Source organism: Lampetra fluviatilis, chromosome 19, assembly GCF_964198595.1.
Source record: "Lampetra fluviatilis chromosome 19, kcLamFluv1.1, whole genome shotgun sequence".
Lineage (NCBI taxonomy): Eukaryota > Metazoa > Chordata > Hyperoartia > Petromyzontiformes > Petromyzontidae > Lampetra > Lampetra fluviatilis.
This window is the reverse complement of record NC_136293.1, coordinates 10,224,762-10,236,420: the sequence shown is the minus strand read 5'-3', so window position 1 is coordinate 10,236,420 and position 11,659 is coordinate 10,224,762. Positions and strand designations below refer to the sequence as shown.

Here is an 11,659-nt window from a genome sequence, read left to right as displayed (position 1 = left end):
ACAAAGATCCCCATATAGCATTTACAGACTTTTGGGACAAGGGCTCTTAGCGAGCCCCGATGAAGGCCACCGTCCTTGGGGATAATGATGATGAAGGCCGGCACGGCACATGAGGGTTGGGTGGCCAGCACCACGCCCGACTGCCTTTATCTCCCCAGTGGCGATGTTTGCAAACCGCACCAGGTACTCGTTTGAACCTTATTCGACCTCGGGGAGTTCAGAGGGACCGGTTCACATCACCGTCACTGGTGTTGGCCGTGAGCTGTTATCGAACTCGAGCCACCGGTTTTGTAACGCAGCGTCGCGCTAACCACCTCACTGCCGCTCCTCGTACGAGAGTGCGCGCGCGCGCGTGCGCGCGGACAGAGACAAACACACACACACGCACACGTGCAGTGTTACTGCAGCGGAGAACGCACGCAGCGGCTGCGAGAGTGGGGGAGTGTTGTACGGGGAGGAGCGCGCAGAACGCGCACACACACACACAGCCCCACTCACTCGCACGAGGCACGGGGCACTCGCACAGACCCGGAGGAGGAGGAGGAGGCGCGCGCGCGTGCACGCGGAGCTGCAGGAACGGAGTCGCGCGCGGCTTCGAGGGATGCCGCTTGCACAGTCGCTCGTATTGCGTACCGTGGACGTTCCAGCGCAACGATAATGATGACGACAATTACCATTGTAACAACAACAACAACAACCGGTGTGCCTGTCCGTGCCAGTATGATTTCAAATATGCAGTTTTCACCAGATCGTATCAATGCGCTCTCGTCTTGCCAAGCCCTTGGACGACAAGAAGACTGAATTCAGGTATTACATTAGTTGCAATTATGTTTTGCAAACATTGATCAGTCGGACGCTTTTGTTTTGAAGAGCGACTTTGATGTGCGCTGTGCTGTATCTTTGTACGTGTTTTATTATTATTATTATTAAATATACATGCACATGATCTCATTACGGTACAGGTGCCGCATCCGCTTTGTTTGCTGCGGCTGCTGTTGATGATAATGGTGATGATGTTTTTGTTCGCTTCAACGACAGCGCAGCGGATCGAACGCGAGACGCACGGAGCGTCCGTCCATCGCACGGACAAAGCGCAATGCGTGCGTGGATAAGTGACCTCGGCAGACGACCACCACCACCAGCAACAACAACAACAGCAACAACAGCAACTGAGCTCCGGACACTGTCATGAGCTCCTCAAGAGTCCAAGAACCCCAAAGGACGACGAGCCGTCGTGTCGCACCCTCGGGTCTCGCTTCACGTTCTGCCTACGCAGCGCACAAATGACGGTGGGTTGGTTTGGCCCCTCACCTCCTTGTTCCGCACACGAAACATCACTCCGCATACTTTCATCGGCTCGATTGCATGACCCCCACCACCCCCCCCCCCCGTTTGTTGCCAGGCCACTTTTGCCACAGCGACGATCTGAACGCGCAGAAAGCGATGTTTGTGTCTTGCTTGATTTTTCGTTGTTGTTGCTGTGTGGGTACAACACACGGGATGCTCCTTGTTCGAGTGGTGTAACCAGATGGACCGGAGGGATGAAGAATGAAAGAGGGGGGGGGACGTGTTATTTTGCATATTTTATAAAGTGTCCGTCAAACGTGGAATTGAGATTCGACCCACGTCCGTGCTTGCTCGCTCGCCAATATTGAACGTGTTTACTTAGCCGTGGGCTCACTCACACTTCGGCTTGTGGTTCTTTTTGTTGTTGTTGTACTACGCCGCCGCCTGTGAAACGCGAAGGCTTCAACAGGTGACTTTGATCATCGTGGCTGCGTGCGCTGCGAGAATTCTAGATCGGTGCTTACGATACAATGGGGGCGCGGAGACCGCAACGGGTTGTCGAGAAATCGTCTCGCGCGTCGCGGAGCCGATGCATCGTTTTAGTTGTTCGTTTAATCAGCGTCAGCAGCAGCCATGATCGATCCACCGCTGGATGAAGGCCTCCACAAGCCGCTTCCGTTGCTCGCGATTCTTGCGATGTTAATGATGATGATGACGATGATAACAACCACAAAGCAGCGGCGCGCGAGCTCATTTCACCGCTGCATCTTTTATCGGTGGGCGGACTTACTCCACCTGGCCACGTTTCATTTTGTTGGATCGCCAATCAGTCATTAATTTTTCTCGACCGTCGGCCCACCATCCCTTCTGAGCGACGCGCCCTGTCCCCAAGTGCGCACTTTACTTTGGATCGGCTCGGCACGTGGTGATCGCTAAGAGGCTCCAAAACGAGACGCCAAAGAGGCAGAGGGAGCGAGCGAGCGATGGAGCGGGCTGCTCCGGTGATGACTCTGAACAATGCGTCCGGAGAGGCGCGCAACAGACGCGGCACAAAAGACCGGTGGATCGCGATATCGCTCCCGAACCGCGAAACGCGTAATTCATTCGTCATCTCTCTCGCTCTCTCCTCTCTCTAATCTCTGCCCGCGTCGGTCACAATCACACAGGCTGCTGCTCGTTTTTGTTCGACGGAGCAGCAGCGAGCTTAGGAGCCCTTTTCAACACGACGAGCGCGCGAATGCCCTCCACGAGGAACGCCTTATCCGTGCATAATTAACCCTCGGTTTTCTTTTCGGTTAGTTGCAGAGGTTATGGATAATTATTAAAACCACCGATCGCGGGATGGCGGTGGGGGTAGGAGAGTGGTGATGCAGTTACGTTCGGATAACGACGCTGGTTCAAAAGCGACGTGGCTCCCGCAGCCCTGCGGCGAACCTGCTTGGGCTTTAGCGGCCACCCATCAAACAGCACATTGAAGGCTCAACCCGCTTAGAAATTAAGGGAGGTTTTCATTTTATTAATTGCCGTATGGTGTATTGATTTTTTAAAATATAATTAAGACGGTGCTAGGAGGATTCTTGTTGATGCGACTGGTGGCGTGCCTGTCGATGCTTCGGGTGCACATATTTTTGTTTAACTTAGTAGTTGATGGGGTGTTTGTTAAGTCTTTTTTTTATTCTGGCCAAAATAGAAACTGTGCGTTTGACGAATACGGCCGACTGGCGTTGTGCGTGGCAGACCGAGGATGGGATTTTTGCCCCCGAACTGTGCTTCTGTGCCGCCACCTGGTGGTAGTTTCCACTCCCACGGCACGACAAGACACAACGTGAGCAACGCATTCGTTTATCGGAGCCACAAGACGAAGACCCCCCCACCCCCGTATAGCCTTAACAGCGCCTAAGAAGGGCGGAACGGCATACCAGGGGGGGGGGGTGGCCAGGAGCACGCCCGGCCGCCTTTGTCTCCCCCGTGGCGATGTTTACACACCGCACGAGATACTCATTGGAGGCTGAGTGGATGTAGGTGAAGCCCAGGACCGGTTCAGATGAACGTCACTGGTGTTGGCTGTAGGCAGGAATAGTATTGTATATAGGTACACCCCCCTCCCCCTCTCTCTCTCTCTTCCCAACAGAGACACTCTAATTTTACAGGGAATATATATTATTTGAGAAAACATTTTATTTCAAAGCCTCTACGCACCTTCCACCAATCTTAATATTTATATTAAATGTTGGGACCATTCCACCTCTGTAAGATATGGAGCCATCATCACTTTAACAATATAACAAAATAAAATCACCTGTCGGAAATGTTTTTTTTTAATGAAAATGGTTCATCCATTTAAGGCACTAAATCAATGGGATCTCTTTAAAGTACTCACCCTATGATGCCTAGTGGTTCAAGTGCAATTCATACTGATAGGAACCTCCTGGTTACACCAGCCCACAGGGGATTATTGTGTCCGTCGTGCAGGGAGGGGCTGGGTGGGAGGGAGGGGTTGGGTGGGGATGGGAGGGTGGGGAGGGGCTGGGTGGGGAGGGTGGGGAGGGGCTGGGTGGGGAGGGTGGGGCTGGGTGGGGGGTGGGAGGGGTGGGGCTGGGTGGGGACGGGCTGGTCACCCCGTGGTGCCCTTATAAAACTCAACGTTTAACCTACTCACGCCGGCTTGTGCCCGCCCTCACAGTCAGCAATATTTGCGGAATACACCACGCCGCCGTTGACCCTGGCCATTGACCGAGCAACGCAACGTTCCTACCAGCTCCCTCCGCAGGAATGTGTTAATATCTGGGTGGTATTCAGGTAGGGTTACCACCCATACTCGATTAGCATGGACAGTCAATATTTCAGATGCAATATTTACATCCCTCAGCACTTGCTATTATTATCACTACTGCTACGCGTGTTTACCCAGCAGAGCCTCACTAATTCTTTTTTCAGGATGTTCCAGCCAACTTCTCACAGCAGGGGGCAATGTTGCTATGTATTGTCCCAATTGGGTTAATTTGCAAGTAATGTTTCAGCAATGGTATGTGTTTGTTGTTGTCAATATCAGTTACACATTGTGCGTGTGGGTTTCTTTTAGCTATGGGAGGAAATCGGGGAAACCAGGAGGAATCCCACACACAGAGAAATCCACACGGATAGAGTCGCCAGAGTCGGGAATCAAACCCAGGCGCCTGTTGCTGTGAAGCACAACGCGTTACCACTGCGCTTTCGTGCTGCATACTATTTTACTCTTTCAATTGATTGTACGGTTTGATTATGTTGTCCAATTAAAACGGGTTGCCAGCTAATATGACTTTGAAGTGCAAATTACCAAATTACCCTGACTGCCGAAACTTATCAGATCGCAGCAGCTAAGCTGGGTTGAGCATGAATGGTGCTTTGATTTGAGCTTTCCGCAGACTTGATTAAAATGCATTTCTGAACGGTATTCGGCCCACGAATGCGTGTGTGACTTCATCTTTGCATTCGTTGCTCGAGTCTCCATCTGATCTCCGTAGACCACACCGAAGGCAGGCAGTGAATGAGGATTCATGAGTGGGCATGTAACAGGGTGGGCAACGTTCTCACCAAGCGGGTGCAGCTGTAATGCTCGACGATTGCGATTCCGTACCAACTGCTTGGCCACGGAACAGGCGGCTTGTATGGGAGTAGCATGCGCAGTAGCAACAGCAAAATTGCACGGCAAACGGACTCTACAACAGCGGCAGTAGCCGGTTGTAAATGCCTTACTGCCACCGGACTCAGCTGATGGTGAATTATATTCACACTGCTAGTTCACCCGTTGCCTCTGCGGTGTACGGAGAACGAGGTGGTTTAAATGGAGGGCGACTTGAGCAACAGCCTGGCGTTGAGGTCGCAGCGACGCAGTCGGTCGCGCACGCAGCGTGTGCCAAGGGGCTGGCTGCGGTTGCCTACGTGGTGAGCGGTAGAGACGGCCAGCAGTGAAGCAAAGTCAAGCGTTGCTCCGTGCGTCCTCTCCTTCAAACGCATCTGCGCTTCTCGCCGTCGCCAACCCCGCCCCGAACATGGTGAAGTATGGTCATGTAATGCAGGTTTTTGGGTTAGATCGCCGCCAACATAATTTAGTAAATAATATTGGTCGAGAAAGCCTTCGTGTTGTATATGCTCAAATAGCCCCCCCTTCCCCCCAGCAGTGGATGGAGAAAAGCGGGACTACGTGTGCACGAATCTGCAGTGCTGTACATATTATTATTTTTTTACGCGCGATTTCTGTCCGTATTTTTTGAAATCACAAGGTTGGCAACCCCAATATTCAGGTCACATGGAACGTGATATGCTTTCGACTGGCGCTACGAGGACGTTGATGATCGCCATTCCAGGTGACGTGGTGGTCACGTTTCGAATTGTAAAATGTCAATATTTTTACGGGGAGCGATTTTAATAGCCGCCAATTTTTTTTCGTCTAGGAAGCAGATTAGGCAACTGCACGAGACATTCCTATTTTTAGTGGTCCATTTAGGGTTTACTTTTACAGATAATTAATAACACACGGGCCTGACCATGGAACATCAACACGCGTCGAATTATTTGAGGTCTCTCTAGGTCATTTCATTGTCATACCAAACCACGTGACCGTACCAAGGTAAAAACACGTGATTGGAATGTCTCCCTGTGAATTCGAAGTGTTTCGTACGGACATAGCATAGCCGCTGCTGGGCATGAAAATCCTTCTCATGTGGCTAAGTAGGTGTCATTACATCCTGGGGCAATTGCATTTGCCACGGTGTGTGACGGCTATTCCATGAAACCGACATGCGACTACCCCTTCAGAGCCTCGTATATAAATTGCTATTTTAAAAAATATATCTATATTCATAATCAAACACAGCGAAAGCAACACATGCAATTGATTACTGCTTCTCATATTTGGACTCGTCACTGGGGTTAAATTATCGGCGAGCCATGAAATCCTTCAGGGCATACATATAAATAACATCGATACTGAACCTACACGGCAGTAGAGTAATTGTATCATTTAAATTATTTACCTTGGCATTGTTATTGACATCTATAATTTAGCGGGCTTTGATTACAGATAAAGTGCTAAGTGTTATTCAATTAGCAACGGCAAGCCTTCCCAGCGACTGCGTCACTGAAATTCATCACGCTTACCTCGACTGTTGCGTTTAGGAAACCTAAAAGAGTGGTTTGCAGTGAGATGGCTGAATGGGGAAGCGATGGCGCAGACGTGAGAGCACTGCACTCGAGCGAGCTGAGTTTGAGTCGCATCCGCGGCAGAGGTCGCAAACGGGTTTTGATTCCTTACCCGTACCCGTACCCGGCCGCACCAGGGTCGCAAATGGGTACCCAGCCGGATAAGGGTACCCGTTCCCTACCCGTACCCGTACCCTACCCGAAATGAGTGACAAACGGTTACTCACCAGTGACTCACGGCCTACCCGTACCCGTACCCGGCCGCACCAGGGTCGCAAACGGCTACCCGTACCCGGCCGGGTACGAGTAGCCGGGTATCGGGTAGGGTACGGGTATCGGGTACCCGGTTGCGACCTCTGATCCGCGGCTATCATCACAGTGGCGCGCAGTCTCTGAACGCGACCTGTGCACTCCGCTTCACCGAGCCGCATTGACCAACGTGGCCATGTCAAACAACCCCAGTGAATTTAACACGTAGGCTTTCGCGACCAATATTATTCATAATCAACGTTTTTGGGTTTAGATCGCGTTATTTATAAATGTGTCGTGACCTTCCACCACCCGATATGGCCAATCAGTAAAAAAAAAATATGAAAATGTTGTGGTTTCACGCTTCAACACACCGGTGCGGCTAAAGCTGTGAACTGTTTGTCTTTTGTCAACGTGACACTTTTTTACTGATTGACCGTGTCGGGTGGTGGAGGGTTACGAAAACATTTATAAATAACGCGATATAAACTCAAAAACGTTGATTCTGAACCACAGTGAACAATTTCTGTGTGGAAGAAGCCTTCCGCCAGCAGTGGATTGGCGAAGGGCTGTAATTATTATTTATCGTAATTGTATTAACAATACACAACGTTCAGAATACATACTTTCATTTTAGGAACTGCTCCCATCGTGACATCTCGGCGAGTGAACCAATAACTATACACAAGGCCGTAGCCATGGAGTCAACATTTGGGGGAACAAATCTTCCAGGGGGTCTGGAGGTCCCGTCCCAGAAGAAAATCTAAATTTGAAAACGAATTTCGTGCCATTTCCTGCCTAAAATATTAAAAACATTCACTAACACATAGGAAGGACTTTTTTTTTACAATAATGTCTAATAGTGTATTGTATTACATTGCTCTGTTTTTTTCTTTTTTTACCTTTTCTTGTTTCATTGTATGTAATGGCAGAGATTAGGGATTAATAAAGTACAACCATAACCACAATCATATAAACAGAAATCTATTTTATAGCAATATATTGGGAGGGACATTTTGAGCATATTTGAATATTGGGGGGGATGTGTGTCCCCCAATATATATTATAATTACGGCCTTGACTATACATTTGCACATGAGCAAACGAGATCTTACATACGTACGTCTACGCAACAGAAGGACCCATGAAAGCCAACCATAAGTACATCTGGTATTTGTGCCAGCCTTATAGTGCACGGCGATCGTAAAGACGCGACGTGTCACAGACAATTATAATCTTCAGTAGTTTGACAGCAGGGGGAGGGGGGCCGGTGGTGGTGGTGGGGTGGGCGACGTTGCTAAGTGACTTCACTCCAATTGGGTATCTTAGCGAATTATTTTTAAATGTGGCAAGTTTGAGACCGTCATTCCAGTCGTGCTGCTGTGCTTCAGCCGGGCCTCTCCTGCCAGCATCGCCGACCGCCTTGCGTGTACGTGTGTGCTCGTGCTGAACTTCTTTCGCACCGTACGTAGCCAACCGTGCTAGAATCGGAGGTGTGGGAGGACACAAAAACACAAAAATCTGCTCTAAAGAAGCCAGTTTTCAATCCTGACGATTTAAAAGTGCACAGCTCATCTTGTCCGCCACGCCGTTTGCCTTGCGTGCACATACGTATGCTGAACTTCTTTCGCACCGTACGTAGCCAACCGTGCTAAAATCGGAGGTGCGGGAGGACACAAAAACACAAAAATCTGCTCTAAAGAAACCAGTTTTCAAACATGACGATTTAAAGTGCACAGCTCATCTTGTCCGCCACGCCGTTTGCCTTGCGTGCACGTACATATGCTGAACTTCTTTCGCACCGTACGTAGCCAACCGTGCTAAAATCGTAGGTGGGGGGCGGGGGTGTGAATGACGACAAACTAAAAAAAAACACGAAATTCATCACGAAAGTTAAAAAAAGTGAGTTTTCCAACCGACACGACGTGAGAGTGCACGTGTCCTCTTGTCGGCCGCGCGCAGGCCGGCCAGCGAACATGGCCCAACTCTACTACAAGCGCAGCGAGCAGGCCCCCTACCGCGACCGCATCCCGCTGCGCATCGTGCGCGCCGAGGCCGAGCTGTCGCCCGCCGAGAAGCTCTACCTGAGCGCCGTCGACAAGGGCGACTACGCCGGCGTCAAGCGCTCCCTCGAGGAGGCCCAGATCTACTTCAACATCAACATCAACTGCACCGACCCGCTGGGCCGCAGCGCGCTGCTCATCGCCATCGAGAACGAGAACCTGGAGGTGATCGAGCTGCTGCTGAGCAGCAACGTGTTCGTGGGCGATGCGCTGCTCCACGCCATCCGCAAGGAGGTGGTCGGAGCCGTCGAGCTGCTACTCAACCACAAGAAGCCCCGGGGTGACAAGCAGGTATGAGTCGAAGTCAAAGGTACACCGCAATCCGCACCCCACTCCTTGTGTCCCCACTGCAGAGGTCGCAACCGGGTACCCGATACCCGTACCCTAACCGATACCCGGCTACCCGGCCGGGCCGGGTACAGGTACGGGTAGCCGTTTGCGACCCTGATGCGGCCGGGTACGGGTACGGGTAGGCCGTGAGTCACTGGTGAGTAATCGTTTGTCACTCATTTCGGGTAGGGTACGGGTACGGGTAGGGAACGGGTTTGCAGCCCTGGTGCAGCCGGGTACGGGTAAGGAATCAAAACCCGTTTGCGACCTCTGCCCCACTGGCACATCCTGAGCCGAGCCGGCGTAAGGAGCCCGGCGTCTCAAGCTGAACGTGCACACCGCCTACAGACAACTTTCATTACGAATAAAGAAAATGTTGTTCCACTCGCCAAGCCGAGCCACCATGGGAAACTGACTTGTGTGGGATAGTTTGGCACTGGTTATATGCCAAGCTGTATTATGCTGGCCTCGCAAGACATCTGAGTCTGATTTGGGGGGGCAACTCGGGGCAGGGTACGGGTGGGTGACGCGTTCATTGCGTGTGACGCGTTCATTGCGTGTGACGTCAGTCAATGCAAGTCTGGGTTGTTGTGGTTATGGCTACTTGCCATGTGCCGACTACTGCAATCGACCAGCAATCCAGAAAATATTCAGTGAGTAATTAAGCCTTCCTCATTCCCTAACTTCACGATTGCCCATTTTTATCGGATTTATCCACACACAAAAATGTGACAGTGCCTCCACCGCCAACAGGGGAGATGTGAACTATACCCAGAGTGTCTCACTGCTCAATTAGGGCTGTGTTCGTGTCCATCTCAAGCCCTGGGCCAGCGATGGAAATTCATCATTGTCAAGATGGGAAAGAGTTTCTTTACAGGATGGCCACTGTTGACTTTTGACCTGATGCGGTTGTCTGGCTTGACCACCTGGATGTGAAATTGGAGTTGTTGCTCTGCATCTACATCAGCCAATGCAGCGCCCCTTTGTGTGTGGTTAACTCTAAATGTACATCGACAATACATCGAAAACAGGTCCAAAATTGCCTTTGAAATAAAAAAATCTGAAAATCTAAAATATGAAAATGTTAAATCTGAAAGGCATCCTTAGCGCTGATATAGAAGAACAAGCAGTCCACGTATCAAAGCACGTTGAACTAAAAGTGTTTAGAAAGGCTGCGATCAGATTTTGTGATATTTTAGTGTTTAAAAAAAACCGAAAATTAAGCCGAGATCCAAAGTTTCAGACGATCTAAAATCTGTGATGCTTTTGCATTCATCCAAAACCAGAACTGAAGCCAATAATTGGCCATCATTTTCACATTTCCCCCGCCAAAATGGTGACGACGCTTTTGCTATTGTGCAGACACATAAATGTGCAGTACATCACAATGCAAATGATCCAAATACCCGAAAAACATCCGAAAGTGTCCTTGAAAATCCCAATATCCCAATTCCGATATATTTTAATCTGAAACTCATCCCTCGTGTGTACATAACTCAAGGCACTGCTGCCATGCTCATGAAAAATCTACAGATGTTGTCAAATGTCAGAAGGGCTATCGATTGGAGGCTGCGCGTCTCAAAGGAACTAAAGCATCATAAAAATCCCCCACAACAAAAAAAACGTTTCCACGATCCATGTCACGATCCGTCTTTCGCTTTTAAACGTGATGGAGACCGTTAACGAATCAAAACAAACATCACCATCGGCAATCCGAGCGACAATTTGGAATGGTGCTTCGGGATTTGTTTTTTAATTCAATCTTTTCCCTCCTCAATCGTAACTCAGTTGTGGAGCTGCCATGGCGTAATGGTTAGCACACCGTACCTGCAATTCAAAGGTCGCCAGTTCGATTTGACCTCTCGGTCTGAGCAGTTGAAACAATGGGCAAGTTGCTTAAATCCCCCCCCCCCTCGCTTCTGTCCACCCACCAGTATAAATTGGCACCCAAGAGTTAGTAGATTTGCAGTTCCCGTGTAGTGAGGTAAAATGCGGGTACTTCTTCTAAAACGTGTGGCGAGCGTGGAAAAAAATCTTCTCTGTTCACCTCCAGAGGGAATCTGAAGAGCTCTTTCTAGCGGAGGCTGATCATTACAAATTGAAATGAGATTTGAGATGCAGTATATAAAGAGGCTGAAACGTCCCCATTTGTTCAACACCGGTGTACTCCAAATCGACAGGGAGCTGTCTCAACACTCAATAAAACCGATAGTCTCTGCAAGATCAAATCGCTCTGTATGGGCCCTCTAGCATTCCATAGCAGTCCATTAATAAACACGTAGTCTATTCTCTATTTTCCAATTAATGGCTTTGTCATAGCCATACGACGATGGTTATCATCCCACATAACAAAACACATTAGATTGTATGAGAATAGGTTTGTCCCTTTCTGGCAATAACACAGTTATGTTAAGATGTTAAAACACCAAACAAAAACCTTTTGCAAGGAGTCATGTCTGCATTAAACACTTGTGGTGAACATGCAAACAAAAAACAAGCTCTATGACAGTATATGCATTCTTGATTTGAGGCTTTCGTGACTGCAGGGA

General features: G+C 49.6%; 1 protein-coding gene across 5 annotated transcripts in view; it reads left to right on the top strand.

Moving 5' to 3' along the window:
- The first annotated feature begins 284 nt into the window (after nucleotides 1-284).
- The window catches only part of LOC144937647 (short transient receptor potential channel 4-like), a 30,152-nt gene continuing 18,777 nt past the window's right edge, over nucleotides 285-11,659 (top strand). The window contains exons 1-4 of one of the 5 annotated variants that reach the window (XM_078865025.1): nucleotides 285-807; nucleotides 1,039-1,289; nucleotides 3,025-3,112; nucleotides 8,680-9,071. In XM_078865025.1, coding sequence (XP_078721151.1) covers nucleotides 8,694-9,071 — 378 coding nt within the window. In that variant the 5' untranslated portion in view covers nucleotides 285-807; nucleotides 1,039-1,289; nucleotides 3,025-3,112; nucleotides 8,680-8,693. Of the gene's footprint in view, nucleotides 808-1,038; nucleotides 1,290-2,233; nucleotides 2,383-3,024; nucleotides 3,113-8,679; nucleotides 9,072-11,659 lie in introns of those variants that run through there. The other 4 variants (XM_078865028.1, XM_078865026.1, XM_078865024.1 and 1 more) reach the window with 4 other exon arrangements.